At 38.4% G+C, this 20,836-nt stretch overlaps 1 protein-coding gene across 6 annotated transcripts in view; it reads right to left on the bottom strand.

Moving 5' to 3' along the window:
* The window catches only part of MAST2 (microtubule associated serine/threonine kinase 2), a 212,254-nt gene that overhangs the window by 113,469 nt on the left and 77,949 nt on the right, over positions 1-20,836 (bottom strand). For 5 of the 6 annotated variants that reach the window (XM_059374594.1, XM_059374601.1, XM_059374596.1 and 2 more), the window contains exon 4: positions 16,093-16,124. In XM_059374594.1, coding sequence (XP_059230577.1) covers positions 16,093-16,124 — 32 coding nt within the window. The remainder of the gene's footprint in view (positions 1-16,092; positions 16,125-20,836) is intronic. The other variant, XM_059374595.1, reaches the window with a different exon arrangement.

Genomic DNA, 20,836 nt, shown 5'->3' with positions numbered 1-20,836 from the left:
GTATAATCAAAGAAAACATAACAGTCTTCTGATGGAAAACTATGTATTAGAGAATACATTATTTGTTCTAGCCTTTTATTGCCTTTGAGCTATTTTACAACTCTGTAAATTATATATAATTGATACTGACACACAAACAGTTTTTGTCTATAGAGTTTATAAATAAATTCTGTAAATTTGAGGTTCAATTGACTTCCCTTCTCCCCACAGAAAAATCAGCTTTGTAAGCATTTACAAATATATTTCAACATTTCCTTATACAGATAAAGCTATGCTTCTTCTACTTCTCTAAACTGGCCGTAACATCTGCCTGGTTTATTTTTTTTTAATGAATAGCTTCACACATTTTTTGGTAATTTGTTATTATAAAACTATATTTTTCAGGATAGGAAAATAGAACGTATTTTATTTTACAGTTTGTTACATTATGTAAAACTCCAACTTTATATCTCCATTTGTATTTTTGTTCCAGGCCAACCAAACACTAGGAACAGGCATAAGTGATTGCCCATTATGTGCTGAACTCTATACTAGGCCCCAGGACCAGAGAATTGTACCACAAAACATGTCCTGACCTCATGGAGCTTACCATCTGCTATGGACCAAACCATGTCCCCACCTACCCCCAAAGTCATATGTTGAAGCCCTATTTGGAGATAGGTCTTTAGGAAGTAATTAAACGAAGCCATAAGTGTGGGGCCCTAATCTCAAAGGACTGGTGGCCTTATAAGAGGAAAAAATCTTTTTGTACACACACCCCCTACCCTTCCTCTCCCGAATCCCTCCCAAAGGCCATGTGAGCTCACAGCAAGAAGGTGGTATCTACAAGCCAGGAAGAGAGCCCTCTCCAGAAACCAATGTTGTTGGCATCTAGATCTTGGACATCTGCCCTCCAGAACTGTGACAGTTTCTGTTATTTATGTCACCAAGTCTGTGGTATTTTGTTATGGCAGCCCAAGCAGACTAACAGACCAAACAATGCGAGAATACAGATAAATAATTCTTCATTTACAACTGCTGTAAAAAGCTATGAAAGAAAAGAACAAAAGTACTTCTGGGAAATCCAACTTAATCTAAGGACATCACAGTACAGATGAGGTCAGAAAAGCTTTTCATAAGGAAGTAAGATATAAGCTGACGCTTCACAGAAAATAAGAACTAGTAAGGTAAAGATGAAAGAAAAAAACATTCCAGGTAGAGGGAACATACTGCGCAAAATATGGAGACAAAGACAGGAACCACACTGTGTAGATAGTTTTATGTGCCATGTCAAGACTTTCAGGTATGATTCTAAGAGTAACAAAAAATTCACTAAAGTTTATATAAACATCTAGTAATCAAATCTGTACTTTAAAAAGCTTTTTCTGGGGCGCCTGGGTGGCTCAGTGGGTTAAGCCTCTGCCTTCGGCTCAGGTCATGATCTCAGGGTCCTGGGATCGAGTCCCACATCGGGCTCTCTGCTTGGTGGGGGGCCTACTTCCTCCTCTCTCTCTCTTTGCCTGCCACTCTGCCTGCTCGGTCTCCCTCTGTCAGATAAATAAATAAAATCTTTAAAAAAAATAAAAAAATAAAAAAAAATAAAAAGCTTTTTCTGGTTACTGTGTGATAGAGGAGTAATAGACTAGGGCTAAGCAATGCAAGACAAAGATCAGTTAGGAAGTTAGGGCAACAAACAGAGGCAAGAGATTACAATGGCTTGGACAATATGGACATACTAGTAATAGTAGAAAGAAGTAGAGGAAATATTTGAGAGACATAACAGAAAGGAGTTGTAAATGTAAGGAAGAGAAAGGTAATAAGAATAACCAAGTTTTCTATCAGGAAGTGACACCATTTAGTAAGCTAGGGAATATGAGGGGAGTAGGTTTTTGAGAAAGACAATGACTTCAGTTTTACAAATACTAAACTTCAGATGTTTCTGAGATATATAAGTAGATTACAGTGAATTGGTAGTTGTGAGGTCTAGAGAGATACAAATGTGAGAAGAATTAGCATAACAACAGCAATTCTAAAAATAACAGTAACAAAATGAGCTCTCAAAGAATTTCAGTTTTCAAGTCCTATGTCCACATACTCATGGCTCACTGACAAAATACATCCATTTAACAACAAAATGAGTCCTGCTAGGAAATTAGTGATGACTATTGTTCTATCCCTGCCAACCTCTGCCAATTCCAGCATTCTCACTAGAGATAGAGAACTTATGTGAATCATTTCTTATATAAGCCCAATTAAAAAAAAAAAAAGAAGAAGATACACTATTAAATATAATAGCATAGAGCTATTACTCTGGCCTTCAGAGTCCTTAAAACTACCAAAATTTCCTGATTTTCAAAGTCCATAGAGAAACTAAAGCCCTATATCAGGCACCACTGATACCACACAAAGAGTTTACTATTGTAGCAGGTGGTATCTCTTTTTAGCACATTCTCCAGAAGCATTTATCCAGGCAAATACCATCAAGTTGCATCAGAGTGGGAAAGTACATGACACTGTTCCACATGTCAGTTTCACAGGGGCAAAAGTTAGACACATCATATCCTTGAGCCCCAGGAACTCCTCCCTGCCTACCGCCTATCCCTGCATTTACTTACAACCAGCATTTACTTTCATCCAATATCTGATGTCTAATTCCACCGCCCGAATGAGTAAGCCAACAATGCAAAAGGATTACTATTCCCAGGGACTCCAAGAATAAAAGTCACCAATAACAACATACACACACACACACACACACACACACACACACACACCCATGACAGGAGCTTCAGCTACCTCTTCACTCCTTTAGTCTCCTTTTCACCTCCACTGGACTGCTCACAGCCTCAAAGAAATAAAGCAATGACATTTCAAGAAATATGAAGATAATTACCTTAAGTTGTAATGAATAGTAGAAGAGCTTAACTTTCTCAGTAACTAGAGACATAAACACTATTTACAATGAACTCCTAAGCGTAGGTTCTAGGTATTGGAGCGGAAATCCACAAAAAAGTAATTGTATTTGAAAGGAGTTGCCAAAGGAGGGCTGCCTCATGAAGCTGGGCAAGGGAAGCTATTCAGAGCTGGTCCAATTGAGAAAAAGCAAAATAAAATATTCCCATCACTTGGTAACAAACGCAAATAGCTTTAGAACTTCATTTTCTCTCAATTCTTTTTCCACAGATATATACACTTTTAACAAGGTTAATCAACTCCTCTAGATCTGATATTCTAGATTATATATATATTCTATCTATCTATCTATCTATCTATCTATTTATTTATTTCACAGACGGAGATCACAAGCAGGCAGAGAAGCAGGCAGAGAGAGAGAGAAGAGGAAGCAGGCTCCCTGCTGAGCAGAGAGCCCAATGTGGGGCTCAATCCCAGAACCCTGGGATCATGACCTGAGCCGAAGGCAGAGGCTTTAACCCACTGAGCCATCCAGGTGCCCCTAGATTATATTTTTTAATGTATTGAAAAATATCCAGATGGGCTTAAATGCGAAATAGCTTTCTAAATGTGAAAATCTTATTTCAGAAAGCTGTATCTAATATAAATGGTATGAGCCAAAAGAACTTACATAATCAACTTGCCCCAACAAAGCCCTCATCGTTGCAGGCCTGGATTTTCTCATTTCCTATACTGGAATTTAGTTGTTCTCTTCCCTTACATGACCAAAGCCAATCATGAATGTTTTGTGGCTTTTCTAAGGTACACTATTGTTCATTTAACTTTGTTTAGCATCTTACTAATGTTTAAAAAACAAAACAAACCTACAGGCCTAAAATGGTATTATTTAGGCCAAGTCACCAAAGCAAGGCATAATACCTAACCAGAAATGTAGTCTTAACAGGTCAAGAATTTTCTAGTCAGCACCAATAACTGGTAATCTGTCACATGGACCCTCCCCATCCACCTACTAAAACCCTTTCATCTTCAGATGTGACCTCACCTGAAATAACCCTTTTTTCTGTTTATGACTTCCTTGTCCTGCCTTTAAAAACCTTTCCCTTTTTGTAGCCCTTTGTAACTCTCCTCCACTTGTTGTGTGGGATGCTGCCTGACTCATGAATCATTTAATAAAGCCCATTACATCTTCAAATTTATTAGGTAGAATTTTTTTTTTAAAGATTTTATTTATTTATCAGAGAGAGAGAGGGGAGAGAGCAAGCACAGGCAGACAGAATGGCAGGCAGAGGCAGAGGGAGAAGCAGGCTCCCCGTGGAGCAAGGAGCCCGATGTGGGACTCGATCCCAAGACGCTGGGATCATGACCTGAGCCGAAGGCAGCTGCTTAACCAACTGAGCCTGAGCTACTCGGGCGTCCCTAGGTAGAATTTTTTTTTTAACTAATTTGTGTTTCTGAAGAATTTGCAGCTTCTAACAGGTAATTATGGCCTGATAATAATAAAATTAAGTAAACTACTGGTTTTTCAGAAGTTTAATAATAACAGGCACTGCACTAATTTCTGTAACAAACAGTTGAGGGCTTCATTGCAGGCACCATGCCATTTATTTTACATGCATAATTTTTTACAAATAAACTGAGGAAACCAAGGCTACTGCGGACAAATTGTCAATGCTCCTGTCTAAGGCCAGTATTTCAATAAGTACTGAGATGTGTGTCCTTCATTTAAAAAAAATTTTTTTATTTATTTATTTGAGAGAGAAAGAGCGCATGAGCAGAGGGTAAGTCAGGGAGCCTGATGTGGGACTTGATCCCAGGAACCTGGGCTTATGATCTGAGCCAAAGACAGACGCTTAACTGAGTGAGTCACCTAGGCACTCCTGTGTCCTCCATTTCTGCCTACTTGTGGACATTCCAGCAATTGTTCCAGCCTCTCTCATGTTAACTTCTCCTTCTCTACTGGATAATTTCATTGACATAAAACATAATGTAATATCGCCCATCTGCATTTTAAAGAGAGGGAGAAAACTCCATGACCTTTTCCAGTTATCACCTGATTTCTGTGATGCTCTTTTCAGCAAATCTCTTTGAAATAATATTACTCACTAATCCTCCCCAAAATATCAGAAAAGGAGCAAGGATAATTAAATGAAATTCCATATACTCTTCACTTAGATTTGCTAGTTTCTCTCCCTTCTCCTCTTCTTCTTTCTCTGTGCACAGAGGCAGGCAGGCAGCCAGGCACATATGCAATTACTTCTTGTTAATTAGCTGAACCATTGACAAGTCATTTGTAAACACCTTAAAACCTCTTCCCTCAAATATTTCCACAATTAATCCTTGCCTAACAAGAAAAAACCACCACACAACTGTCCCACTAGAAAGTTTAACACTGACACAATAATACTATTGAATAAAAATCCACATTCAAGTATCCTCAATTGTCTCAATATTGTTCTTCAACTATGTTTTTAATCCAGTATCCACCCAAGAATTAAGCATTACATTTATTCACCAAGTCTCTTTTGTATCTAGTAGTCTGGAACACATCCTTAGTCTTTTTTTTTTTTTTAAATCTTTTACAACTTCAACATTTTTGAAGAGTCCAAGCCAATAGCTTCTACAGATTGCCCCCTCAGTTTGAACTTCTCTGATTGTTTCTTCCTATAGCACACTGAGGTAGAACATTTTTAGCCTAAATACTACACAGATAATACTATCTCTCATTCTCTCTTGAACCCATTCGAATCAAGTTCTATACCCACTTCCCATCGATATTGCTCACCTAGGTCACCAATAGGGAATTGCCCATTACTAAATCCAAAGGTCAATTCTTAAGTGTTCATGTTACATAACCTGTCAGCAGCTTTTGGCATACTTTCTCCTCATCGCTTTGGAAACACCACTCTCTTCTGATTTTCCTCCAGCCTCACTGGCTGCCCCTTTCCAGTTTTTTCTTACCAACAGATTCTCCTTACCTCCTAACCAGTAAACACTTCTGTGACCCAAGGCTCAGTCCTTCTATCTCTTTCTAGACTCACTCACTCACCAGGTCAGTGCTGCTCAAACCAGCTGTGGTGAAGGAGCAGGCGAAAAATTTAATCCATCACAAACCACTGCAAGATACAATAAATATGGAATAACAGAAAAATGATGAAATGCTTGATGTTTACAACAATGTCAGCTGCTTACTCTAAATTTCTTTATTTAACTCATGGCAAACTGGTAACAAACAGTTCGATAACCACCACCAATCAGCAGACCACACTTGAGTAGCATTTTGGTAGTTTATTTCTCCAATCTCCTAACTCTGAAAATCATTTATATGTTGTCGATCTCCAAATATATATCTCCAGATCAGATTTCACCCTTGATCCCCATTTCATATACACAATTATCTTTTCAACACTCCTTCTTGGATGTCAAACAAACACCAAAGTTCTGATTCCTCCAACAACTCCTACTCCTGCCCCTCCCAAGAAGAGAAACAATAAAAACAATCCTGTTCCACGTACATATTCCCCATCTTGCTCAATAAATGGCAGCCATATTTATCTAGCTATTCAGTCCTAAAATCTTGCAATCACCACCAATTCCTTGCTTTCTCTCATATACCAAAATTAACTATCAAGAAATACTGTCAGCTCTCCTTTCAAAATATATCCAGAACCCAAGTATTTCTTACCACCTCAGCTGCTACCACCTTAAGCTACCACCACCTTGACTGATTTTTGTAATGGTTTCCTCACACACTTCCCTGATTTCACTTCTGCTCTCCCTACCCTCTGAGCAAGAAGTGACTTTTTTAAAACCCACATCAACTCAATTCAACAAAGAAAAGTTGTTTCGACAAACGGAGCTGGGACAACAGCTATCCACATCTAGAAGAATTAAATCGAATCCTCACCTTACACCACATATAAAAATTAACTAATAATGAATCAAAGTCCAAAAGTAAGAGCTCAAACCATAAAACTCTTTTTTTTTTTTTTTTTTTTTTTTTTTTTTTTTTAAATTTTTTTTTTTTTTATTTGACAGAGAGAAATCACAAGTAGACGGAGAGGCAGGCAGAGAGAGAGAGAGAGAGGGAAGCAGGCTCTCCGCTGAGCAGAGAGCCCGATGCGGGACTCGATCCCAGGACTCTGAGATCATGACCTGAGCCGAAGGCAGCGGCTTAACCCACTGAGCCACCCAGGCGCCCCTCAAACCATAAAACTCTTAAAAAGAAATATGAGTAAGTCATCACAACATTGTTCTGTTTTCTCAGATTCCGTATTTGCCTACTGGCTTTTTTCCCCTCAAGTAATCTCTACACCCAATGTGGGGCTTGAACTCACAACACCCAGATCAAGCATGCTCAACTGAGTCAGCGAGGTACCACCTATTTGGCACTTATTAATTATAGGGCCAAACTAAGAGCTAAACTTGGTTATATCTCCCCTGCCATCCAATTTTTTTTTTTTTTTTTTTGCAAAAATCCTATTAACAAACCTTCTAACCAATCCTGAGTCTATACTCCCAACCAACTCCTTTATCAAACTCTCACATATCAAGCTAGTATTTCCCCTGCCCTGTATCACTCAGGGTCAAGTACCAGACAACTAAATACCACTGCTACAGCCCAGAACCCACCAATGTTATTCAAAGTAGCCAGTCCTAAGCTGGTTACCCTGCCCTGCCTTGTCTTTTCTGTACAAACCCCAATAAAGACTCTGGCTTGGGCTTTCCTCTTGCTCCTTTCTGCCTCCTGACCAAACCTGGTGCTTTCCTCATGTGGCCTGCATGGCATGACATGTCCCTTTCTGTTGGGGAAATTTTAAGTAATAAATTTTTCTTTCAATAGTATTAGCCTTTCTGTGTTATTACTTAGTTACCTTTATAGTTAGCCTAAAAACAAGTAAGACCTTAAATTAGGCAATGGTTTCTTAGATATGATATCAAAAGCACAACCAAAGAAAAAGCAGATAAACTGGACTTCATTGAAATTACAAACTTCTACACATCAGAGGTCACTATCAAGAAAGTGAAACAACCACCCACAGAATGGAAGAAAGTATTTGCAAATCATGTATCTGATAAGGGTCTAGTATACAGAAAATATAAACTACTCTTACAATTCAATAATAAGAAGACAAATACCTCAGATAATAAATGGGCAGAGGACTTGAATGAACATTTCTTCAAAGAAGATATGCAAATAGCCAACAGGTACATGAACAGATACTTTACCGGGGCACCTGGGTGGCTCAGTTGGTTAAGCTTCCAAGTCTTGATTTCGGCTGGGGTCATGATCTCAGGGTCATGAGATTGAGCCCTGCACTGGACTCTGCACTCAGCACGGTGTCTACTTGAAATTCTCTCTCTCTCTCTCTCTCTTTGCCTCTGCTCCTCCCCCTACTCATATATACACTCTCTCCTTCAAATAAATAAATAAATCTTAAAAAAGGAAAAAAGAAAGAAACAGAGGCACTTGGGCGACTCACTTGGTTAAGTGTCTGCTTTCAGCTCAGGTCATGATGTCAGGGTCCTGGGATCAACCCCAGCACTGGGCTCCCTGCTTAGAGGAGAGCCTGCTTCTCCCTCTTCTCCCTGCTTCTGCTCTCTCTTGCTATCTCTGTTGCTATCTCTCTCTCTCTCAAATAAATAAAATCCTAGAAAGAAAGAAAAAAAGAAAGAAAGATAGAAAAAGAAAGACTCTATCTACATCATGAGTTATTAAAGTAAATCAAAACTACAATGAGATATAAATTCAGCAAAGCTGCAGGATACACAAACACAAAAATCAGTTGATTTCTATATACTAACAATAAATAACCCAAAAAAGAATTTAAGAAACAAGTCCATTAATAATAATATTACAAAGAATAAAAATTTAGGAATATGTTCAGCTAAGGAGCTGAAAGACCCACATACTGAAAACTATGAAATATTTCTGAAAGAAATTAAAGAAGACTTAAATAAATGGAAAAATTTCCTATGTTCAAACATAGGAAGACTTAATATTAGTCAATCTGATAATATTACCCAAATTGATCTACAGATTCAAAACGACCCCTATCAAAACCCCAATGACATTTTTACAGAAATATAGAATCAGAAGAAATCCTAAGCAACCAAAATAATCTTGAAAAACAGAGTTAGTTCTTTGATACCAAACTTTCTTATTTAAAACTTACTACAGGGGTGCCTAGGTGGCTCAGTGGGTTAAAGCCTCTGCCTTCGGCTCAGGTCATGATCCCAGGGTCCTGGGATCAAGCCCTGCATCGGGCTCTCTGCTCAGCAAGGAGCCTGCTTCCTCCTCTCTCTCTGCTTGCCTCTCTGCCTACCTGTGATCTCTGTCTGTCAAATAAATAAATAAAATCTTAAAAAAAAAAAAAACTTACTACAAAGATACAGTAATCAAAACAGTACGGTACTAGTATAAGGAAAGACATTTAGACCAATGGAATAGAATAGAGAGTTCCAAAATAAATGTTCACATATACGATCCAATACTTTTGACAAGGGTGCCAAAACCATCCAATGGGGTAAAGACAGTCTTTTTAACAAATGATTCTGGGGAAACTAGATACTCATATGCAAAAGAATGTTAGACAGTTATCTTATACCATAGACAAAAATGAACTCAAAATGTATCAAAGACCTAAAACTATAAAATTCTTAGAAGAAAATACTTGGAAGATACCTTTTTGACACTGGATCTGGCAATGATTTCTTGGATAGGACACAAAAAGCACAGGCAACGGAAGAAAAAATAAATCAACTGGACTTCATGAAAATTAACAACTTTTGTGTATCAAAGATATTATCAAGAGAGTGAAAATGCAAATGCAACCCAAAGAATGGAAGAAAATATATGGAAATCATTTATCTGACATGAGTTAAATACCAAAAAATATCTTTTAAAAAGGGCGGGGGGGGGGCACGCCTGGGTGGCTCAGTCAGTTGAGCATCCATCTTTGGCTCAGGTCAAGATCCCAGGGTCTGAGGATGGAGTCCCACATCAGGCTCCTTGCTCAGCAGGGAGCCTATTTTCCCTCTGCCTGCTGCTCCCCCTTCTTATGCTCTTTCTCTGACAAATAAATAAAATCTTTAAAAAAAAAAAAAAAAAAGAGAGTTTAGGGGCGCCTGGGTGGCTCAGTGGGTTAAATCCTCTGCCTTCGGCTCAGGTCATGGTCCCAGGGTCCTAGGATCAAGCCCCGCATTGGGCTCTCTGCTCAGCAGGGAGCCTGCTTCCTCCTCTCTCTCTGCCTGCCTCTCTGCCTACTTCTGATCTCTGTCTGTCAAATAAATAAATAAAATCTTAAAAAAAAAAAAGTTTAATATCCAGAATATATAAAGAGCTCCTACAACTAAACAATAAAAATAAACAACCCAATTGAAAAAATGGGCAAAGAAACTGATTTCAACAAAGGTTTACAAATGACCAGTAAGCACACGAAAAGATGCTCAACATCACTAGTAATTAGGACAATGCAAACTAAAGCCACAATGAAATACTACTTCAAACTCGTGAAGATGACTATAATTTTAAAAATGGAAAAACAAGTGTTGGCTAGGATATGGAGAAACCCTCATGCATTTCTGGTTAGAATGTAAAATGATGCAGCTACCATAGAAAGCAACTTTCTGGTTCCTCAGAAAGTTGCACATAGAATTACCATATGATCCGGAAACTCCCCTTCTTGGTATCTACCTGAAATAAGTGAAAGCAGGGACTCAAACTTGTACACCCATGTTCACAGCAGCAATATTCACAACAGCCAAAAAGGGGAAGCAATCCAAATGTTCATCAACAGATAATGGATAAACAAAATGTGATACATACATATAATGCAATATTATTTAGCCTTAAAAGGAACTAAGTATGACACAAACTAAAACATGGATGAGTCTCTTAAAAATTGTGTTAAGCAAAAGAAGCCTGACACGAGAGTCCACATATTATATAATTCCACTTAAATGAAATGTTCAGAATAGGCAGATCTATTAAGACAGAAAGTAGACTTGTTGGTTACCAGGGACTAGAGGGAGTACAGAATGGAGTACGAATGCCAGCAAGTAGGGGTCTTCTTTTCAGGTGATGAAGATGCTCTGAACTAAGACAGCGGTAATTCCTGTAAAACCTTGTGAATACACTAAAAAAAAAGTGAACTATATACTCTTAAATGGTAAATGTATGATACGTGGATTATATCTCAAAAAAGTGCCCTTTTCCAAAAAACAAGAAACAGAAATAAAGCAAAACAAAACAAAAACCAGGACAGATTACATCTTTCTCTGCTTAAAACCACCCACTGACTTTCTGTCCCAATCAGTATAAAATACAAAAATCTTATCTGTAGTCTGCAAGGTACTACAAAATCCAGCTTCTGCTTCATATTCTTTGGTGCCCCCCCACCACCAACCCCAACACTACTGTTCACTCACCAACAGTCACCCTGGCCTCCTTGCTGTCCACCAACATCCCAAGCATGTTTCTACCTCAGAACCTTGACACATGCTGTATCCTTTACATGGAATGCTCTTGCCCAATATATATCAGCATCCCTCATTCCATACTCTCTGTTCTCCATTCAAACATTAATGAAAATATTCCTAGACAACACAAATTCAACCCTTGCTCCATTAAACATATACCATCATATCTCTTACCTGGTTTTTTCTTCATACCACTCAATACCCTATGACTCACTTGGTATACATTTCTGTGTGTCTCTCTTGAACAGAAGCTCCATAAGACTAGAAACTTTGCTTTCAACACTACTTTATCTCCAGTATCTTGAAAAGTGCCTGCGCATAATAAGAACTTAATAATAACAAGAATGAATCTTAACAAACAAATGAATAGAAGCAAAAAGACAAGAGAAATTCAGTAAAACGTTTTACAAAGAAAACACCTATTAAAGGATATTGGCAGGATCAGGCCCAGGTCTACCTGACTCTCATACAAGCTCTTCATTTCTATGTTATATTTTACTTCCCAATTTGGAGACACTGGAGGGATTACTTGTTAAGTGGAAGAGTGTTTACTTTGTAAAATGCCAAGATATCTCATCCAAAAATCCATTTTTTAAATTTCTATCCATTTAATGCAATTATTGTATTACATGGAAAAGCATAACAATTGATAGCCTCCAAAATTACTGAACTTCATTTATTTTATATTGCTCAGCCACTTTCAAAATTGTTTATTAAAAGAACCAGACTCTCTCTCTCAAAAGACAAGATACCAAACTAGCTGCAACTGCCAAATTTCTCTGCTCCTATAAAATATACTAGAGAAAATATGCCAAAGGAAATGAGGCTTTATACCTGGAATGGGCATATAATAGCATCTGCTCTTGCAAAAGCCATTCTGGGACAGAAACAAACAGGAACAGAAGTACACCTCCTTCTTCCAAGACTCGGAAGACAATTACACTAAATTATTTTTTTTTTAAGATTTTATTTACTTATTTGACAGAGAGAGAGATCACAAGTAGAGAAGCAGGTAGAGAGAGGGGGGAAGCAGGCTCCCCGCTGCGCAGAGAGCCCAATGTGGGGCCCGATCCCAAGACCCTGAGATCATGACCCGATCCGAAGGCAGAGGCTTAACCCACTGAGCCACCCAGGTACCCCCCCCTTTCTTTTTTAAGCAATCTCGTGCCCAAGGTGGGGCTTGAACTCATGACCCTGAGATCCAGAGTTATATGCTCTACTGACTGAGCCAGCCAGGTGTCCCAAGACAATTAAAATAACTTTTAAAACTTCCAAACTATGGGGCACCTGGGTGGCTCAGTCAGTTAAACAGTTAAGGGTCTGACTCTTGGTCTCAGCTCAGGGCATGATCTCAGGGTCACGGGACCAGCATGCATCTGGCTTTTTGGACTTCAGCTCTGCGTGCTCAGTGCAGAATCTGCTGGAGATTCTTTCCCACTCCCCCTCTGTTCCTCCTCCAGCTCATGCATGCTCTCCCTCTCTCTCTCAAACTAATAAATTAATTAAATCTTTTTTTAAAAAAACAAACTTCCAGACAAGTCTATAAGAACCAGAAAAAAATGGAATAAGTGGCTAAGTCACTTGTTTCATTAATACCAGTTTCTCCACACTTACTATAAAATTAAAGTATTATTTAAACTTACTCAAACATCTTATGTTGTGTTGTTTATACCTTCCTGGCTTCTTTACTACAAATGTTAAGCCATACTTTGCTTCCTATTACATACTTCCTACAAAGACTTGCCCAGCTCTATGCAAAAGAGATACCACAGAGCTTCAATTATTTGGTGAGAGAACTAAGCACAGACATGAAGTAAGCCCAACCCCTTGTTTTGTAAGTAAGACAATTCAGTCCCAGAAATGATAGTTCCTGTCAACATACAACTTATTAGTGGCAAAGCCTAGATTAGTATCCAGGATTCCCTGCTTCCTTCCAGAATAAAACTTTTCTACTCCTCCAATATTAAAGATTTAAAAAACCACTGAGATTTAAAAAACCACTTGCACTGAGGTACTTCCGGCTTAATTAATGATAAATCCTCCAAATAGAAGGTTATGTCTAATTTAATCTTGTAACTTCAAAACCTAGATCGGTGTAGTGTGCATTTACTGAATGATCAATTGTTTAAATGTGAGTTACTTTATTAAAAGGTATTTATTTCTAATTATTTTAAGGAAGTTACAGTAAGCCTAACTTTAGATATCACAAAAATGACCAAAATATTCTTATGGTTAAAACTAAAATGAACCCTCAAATTTCTCCAATTTCATATAATAATTTCCCAGGATATCCTTCCTTCTCCTCAGCAAATTCCCTTCATTGGACGCACACACTGCTAGAAGAAGCTACATGCCTTAGGCCTCAATTCATTTCACCAAATCTTAAGCAAAGAGCAAATCTCAGAGAACTTCCAAATAAGAGGAAAAAAAAGAAAAAATACCAGAAATAATAGAACAATGACCAAGTACAGGGTGCCTGGCCAGCTAAGTCAGTAGAGCATGTGACTCTTGACCTCAGGGTTATGAGTTTGAGGCCCACATTGGATGTAGAGATTACTTAAATTTTTAAAAAATAAAATTAAAAAGAATACATATATATTTGCCGAACAAGATCCTGAAAAGCCACTCCTTTTCAGTTATGTATCCATACTTAGTAGATCACTCCATTAAGGGTTCTGGTAGCACCTTTGCCCAGTTTTTAGAAGACTTGGAGCACTTGAGAACATAGATTTATCTAGATTCTGCTAGAACTAAACCAATTTTTCTTTGATATTTTATTTATTTATTTGTCAGAGAGAGAAAGAACACAAGCAGGGGGAGCGGCAACTACAGGGAGAAGCATGCTCTCCACTGAGCAGGGAGCCCCATGTGGGACTCAATCCCAGGACACTGGGATCATGACCTGAGTTAAAAGCAGACACTTAACCACTGAGCCACCCAGGCATCTCATAAACTAATTTTTTTTGGAAAGATTTTTATTTATTTATTTGACAGAGAGAAATCACAAGTAGACTGAGAGGCAGGCAGAGAGAGAGAGGGAAGCAGGCTCCTTGCTGAGCAGAGAGCCCGATGCGGGACTCGATCCCAGGACCCTGAGATCATAACCTGAGCCGAAGGCAGCGGCTTAACCCACTGAGCCACCCAGGTGCCCCATTTTTTTTAAGATTTATTTATTTACTTGAGAGAGAGAAAAAGAGAGAGAGAGAGCACAAGCGGGGGGAGGGTGAGAGGGACAGAGAGAATCTCAAGCAGACTCCTCTCTGAGGGCAGAACCCAACGCAGGGCTCCATATCGCAAGCCTGAGATCATGACCTGGGTGGAAATCAGAAGTCGAATGCCTAACTGGTTAAACCCCTAGAACTAAATTTAAATAAGGAAATGTGGCTCTTAAATAATAAAATGTATCCAAATTTAATCCAGTATGTTTACAAAAATTCTAAAACTAATACACCTTAGAAAATTTTAAGAAATGAAGCATTATCACATATATTAAGTCATCCTCCTATTAATATTAGAAAAAAGAAAAATAGATGTTATGATCCTCATTTTATAGATAAGACAACTAAGGTTTAAGGAGATGAAGTGATCTGTCTACATTTACCAAGCTAATTAAGTGACAAAGCCCACTGAACCCTAGGGGTTTTCTGACTCTTGAGTCTCTTTTTATCAAATCACAATGAGCCTTCACAAAACAGCCAAAGGAGCTTTACAAAAATCTCAGAAGACAACTAATTACTATAGTATTTTTACCAAACAAAATCCTAAAATAACAAGAACAGAAAGAATTACCTTGTATTTCACACACTGACAAAAAAATACATAAAATGTATATATAAAGTACATTTAATAAATAAATATGAATACTGTATTGTGTCCTCCTCCTTATATGCTTCCATAAGGAAAAGTTTTGAAGCCATTGTTTTATCATAGTACTATTTCCTTAGTGCTTCCCAAATCTGGCTTCTTAGTAAAATCATGGTAGATGTGAATGCAGGTGCATAAAAATACAGGTTTCATGGGCCCCAACACATAGATTCTGATACAAATAAGTTTAGAATCTGTTCAGAATTTTAACAAGCATTCTAGATGATTCTGATTAGCCAAATCTGCAGTAGTGCCCTAAAAGAATTCTAAAGAGAAAAAGTAGGCCAAGAAAATGAAAGAATTTAAGTCTAGAGACAAAGATTATTTAGCAATTTCCCAAGCCCTAAAGCCAGAATAGGGGAAAAAACAAAACAAAACAAAACAAAAACGGGTGAAAGAAAGCCTTATTCCTATCCTGAATCCAAATTTGGAGCTACCCTTGCCCCTAAACTGTCAGAAAACTTGGCCTCTCCCTAGGACCATGTTATGAGACAGATAAAGATGTTAAGAGTTTCAACATGAACATTCCCAAAAAGCTTAAGTCTGTATAAAAAAAAAAAAAAACCAACTTGGTAAAACCCAAAACCCATAAAACTATGATGGGTACTTAAGCAGCAGCTCTTGCTCAAATGCTAGCCAAAAACCAAGACAGAGAAGAGTGAGAAGGGGTGGGGGAAATTGGAGTATCTGACCTAGCAAGAGAAACTGGCTGGCCCACCAGGTTCCCTGGCCCAAATAAGAAGGGAGTGGGGGGAGGTGGAATATATGGGACTCCTCCAAATAATAACTGACAATGGTCCCCAGGAGGGATTCCTAAGCTAGTGTTCATAATCATAATCATAATAATCATCAACTTACAAGCTGCCTCTTCTTGGAAGGCTCAACTCCTTCTGAAAAACAAAGCACAAACACAAGTTACACAGAAATAAGGACACACCTAAGTCCTACAGGTCTGCATTAAATATCCTACAGCATTATCTTAACAAGAGTAAAAACTATTTCCAAACAATAACCTCTTCCCTTATTTTTAAATTCAGCAAAATAAAGAATAGTCAGTTGAACTATTTCCAAAAGGAACGTCTCAGACTACTTACAGCCTTTTCCCCACTAGATGGAACCATCTCACCAGTGGAGATTACTCCAGCTACATTTTGGGCTAGCCATTAACTTGATGAATTAGAAAGTATTCACCCCCCCCCCCCCAATTAAGAGTCAGGGATAAGAAAGAAAGGACATGGAATTTTTCTTTAATTAGGAAACATTTTAGACAAAGAAGTACAGAAAGTAATATAACAAAGGGATGACTACAGACACCGCTGGTGTGAAACCACTAGTCACAGATGGGCCTCGGTGACTTGCTTTCAAAATGTATCAAGGACCACCTCCCTCAGCTCCCCACTTTAACTGGTATGAGTATTTTGTTTCTTTGCCATATGTCTTTATATTTTCTTACATATATATTCATAAACAATTATTAGTACTGTTTCACAGGTTTTTAAATTATTTAAAATATTGTATGTATTCATCTGCTGACTTCAACATTATAACTGGGAAATTCATCCACATGAATATTTCTCACTTTTGTTATTAATCCACTTATTTTGACACTTATATATAATATTTATTTATCGACTTTCCAGGAAACAGAAAGTTAACTTTCTTTGCATATTTATCTTCTTCATCAAAACAATACTCCTATAAAATAGCTTGTACTTGGGACGCCAGGGTGGCTCAGTTGGTTAAGCAGCTGCCTTTGGCTCAGGTCATGATCCCAGCATCCTGGGATCAAGTCCCGCATCGGGCTCCTTGCTCGGCAGGGAGCCTGCTTCTCCCTCTGCCTCTGCCTCCCATTCTGTCTGCCTGTGCTTGCTCTCTCTCCCTCTCTTTCTCTGACAAATAAATAAATAAAATCTTAAAAAAAAAAATAGCTTGTACTTGTGTCTTCATGCACATTATATAAAGTTTCTTGGAAGTATACATTTAGGTTTAACCTCCCCCTCCAGTGCTTCCCAGACCTGTCTCCCAAACTTCTGACACTTATAACCAATTTGCCCACTCAACAACTCAAATCCCATATGTCCCAAACTGAGCTCATTCTTTCCACCAAAATTGATTTCAACAACAGGCTTTCCCCATCTCAAATGACAGTATTTCTATTCTTCTGGTTGTTTATTTTATTTTTTTAAGATTTTATTTATTTATTTGACAGACAGAGATCACAAGTAGGCAGAGAAGCAGGCAGAGAGAGAGAGGAGGAAGCAGGCTCCCTGCAGAGCAGAGAGCCCGATGTGGGGCTCAATTCCAGGACCCTGGGATCATGACCTGAGCAGAAGGCAGAGGCTTTAACCCACTGAGCCACCCAGGCGCCCCCTTCTGGTTGTTTAGACCAAAACATCTGAACTCCTCCATAATTCACATCCATCATATCCCATCCATCAGAAATTCTTTATTTTGTAATTTTATTTTCTTAATCATTAAAATTTCATGATTATCAAGAGTTTTGTCACAATTATTTTCCCCTTTTTCTCTCCTGAAGGATTTTATTTTTTTAATTTTTATTTAAATTCTAGTTAGTTAACATACAGTGCAATATTGGTTTCAGAAGTAGAATCCAAAGATTCCTCACTTATATATAACATCCAGTGCTCATCATAACAAGTGCCCTCCTTAATGCCCATCACCCTTCTAGTCCATCTTCCACCCACATCCCTCCGTCAACCCTCAGTTTGTTCTCTACCATTAAGAGTCACTTTTTAAAAAAGATTTTATTTATTTATTTGACAGACAGAGATCACAAGTAGGCAAATAGGCAGGCAGAGAGACAGAGAAGGAAGCAGGCTCCCTGCTGAGCAGAGAGCCTGATGCGGGGCTCGATACCAGGACCCTGGGATCACGACCTGAGCCGAAGGCAGAGGCTTTAACCCACTGAGTCGCTTTAACCCACTGAGCCACCCAGGAGTCCCTCCTTAGGAATCTTACTTGTTTCCCTTTTTCTTTTTTCCCTCTCCCATATATTCATCTGCTTTGTTTCTTAAATTCCACACATGCGTGAAATTATACCATCCATCAGGAATTCTTTTTTTAAGACTTTATTTATTCTTAAGACTTTATTATTTTGACAGAGATCACAAGTAGGCAGAGAGGCAGACAAAAAGAGAGGGGAGGAAGCAGGTTCCCTGCTGAGCAGAGAGCCCGATGAGGCCGCATCGGCATCAATCCCATGACTCCAGCCAAAGGCAGAGGCTTAACCCCTGAGCCACCTCCGCGCTCCCATCAGGAATTCTTTTTTTTTTTTTTTTTAAGATTTTATTTATTTATTTGACAGAGAGATCACAAGTTGGCGGAGAGTCAGGCAGAGAGAGAGAGAGAGAAGCAGGCTCCCGCTGAGCAAAGAGCCCGATGCGGGGCTCGATCCCAGGACACTGAGATCCTGACCTGAGCAGCGGCTTAATCCACTGAGCCACCCAGGCGCCCCCATCAGGAATTCTTAATAGCTCTAGCTTTAAAATACATCCAGAATACAACCATTTTTCAGACATATCTCTGCAGTGTTTATACATATATAATCTCTTAAACAAAACCTTGGATTTAGTTATGTTTTAGATATTGGAATTGGGCGGGTTGGGTATTAAAGTAACGGCACATATATGTTATATTATGTAACAATTTATCAAATAACACCTTCAAAAAAGACTGGGGTAGCAACAAAACACACAAAATCCATTAAAATTTCTGCAACAAAATATACAGTAGTCACAATAAATACAGTTGAAAGGTCTAAAGAGTCTCGATTCTATTTTGTCACCTGAAGAGTTAGAGAAAAACCTCTTGGTTTCTGCTATTGCAATCTAAGCCACCATGGTCTCTGCCTGGCCTCTCAACCATCTCTTAACTGGTACCCCATTCCTGCTTCTACCCTTATCCCTCTATAGTCTATTCTCAATGTAACAGTGTTCCTTTTAAAAGTCAGTTAGATCATAACGCTCCTGCTCAAAACCCTCAAATGGATCCCTGATTCACTCACAAGTTAAAGTCAAAATCCACATAAAGACCTAGAACGGTGACCCACCACCACTTCCCAGTATCTCTCTGACCTCCTCCCTCCCTTGCACACTTTGATCCAGCCATACTGGAGTCTATTATTTGTCAAACACATCAGCATTCTACTACCTTAAGGCCTTAATGCTAATCTGTGCATTCTATCTAGAATGCTGCTCCTCCCCCAAATATTTCCTTGACTAACTCCCTAACAGCCTTCAAAAATCTTGGCTCAATTTTTACTTGAGCATGAAGTCTACTACCCTGATAGCCCTACATAATATTGCAACTTACCATCCCATCAACCTCTTATCCTGCTATAACTTTTTTTTTAATGTATCACCAATATACTTTCAATACATTTATCACTAACATGTTATGTAATTTAATTATGCTTATTGCCTATTTTCTATACTCCCCCACTAGAATCAAAGCTCCATGAGGGCAAGGATCTCAGTATGTTTTATTTACTAGTACATCTGAATGACTTAAACAGTGATTGACATATAGTAGATGCTCAAAAAATAACTGTTGAACACATACTCTCCAATACTTGGTATTTGCAGACTTTTTAATTTTTTTATTAAAAAAGCTTTCCCTTCTGATTTTTTAGGAAAGATTTTATATTTAGTTGACAGTGAGAGAAGGAGAGAACAAGTAGGGGGAGTGGCAGGCAGAGGGAGAGGGAGAACCAGGCTCCCCTCTGAGCAGGGAGCCCGATGTGGGGCTCGATCCCAGGACCCTAGGATCATGACCTGATCTTAAGGCAGATGTCCAACTGACTGAGCCACCCAGATGCCCCAACTTTTTAATTTTTTAAAGATTATATTTATATAGTCTTTATATATAAAGGGGGGAGAAGCAGAGGGGAAAGGAGAGGGAGAATGAACCTCAAGCCGACTCCGCACTGAACGCAGAGCCAAACACAGCCAATCCCACAACCCTGAGATCATGACCTGAACTGAAATCAAGAGTCGGACGCCTAACTGATTGAGCCACCCAGGCACTCCTGACTTTTCCATTTTTACCAATGTATTAGCTCTCGTCATAGTATGGTTTTCAATTTTTTCAAATTTTTTAAATTTTATTTTTAGGTAATCTCTACACCCAATGTGGGGGCTCAAACCCACAACCTTGAGATCAAGAAACACCCTCTCCACCAACTGAATCAGCCAAGCAATGCCCATCATAGTATAGTTTTAATTGGTATTTCCTATAATTATTAGTGAAGTTAAGCAAGATTTCATGTGTTTACTAACCACTAGGGTTTCCTCAACAGTGAGCTGCCTATTTATACTTCAGCCCATTTTTCTATTAGATTTTCTGATTTTCTCATTGAATTAAAAGATATATTCTGGATAATAATTATTCATAAGTTAATTCATTGAAAATGTTTCCTCAGTCTAATCTTTTTTACTTTTTTTTTTTATTTTTAATGGTGTCATCAAAAGATTTAATTTTTATATAGTCAAACTTACCAATCTCTCCTTATATTACTTTTTATACATAAGAAATACATCTCTAACAAACAGTCACATGAAAATATTTGCTTATATCTTCTCCT

The sequence above is a fragment of the Mustela nigripes genome, chromosome 14 (assembly GCF_022355385.1).
Source record: "Mustela nigripes isolate SB6536 chromosome 14, MUSNIG.SB6536, whole genome shotgun sequence".
NCBI lineage: Eukaryota > Metazoa > Chordata > Mammalia > Carnivora > Mustelidae > Mustela > Mustela nigripes.
The sequence above is the reverse complement of the archived record's forward strand: the minus strand, read 5'-3'. Positions and strand labels throughout refer to the sequence as shown.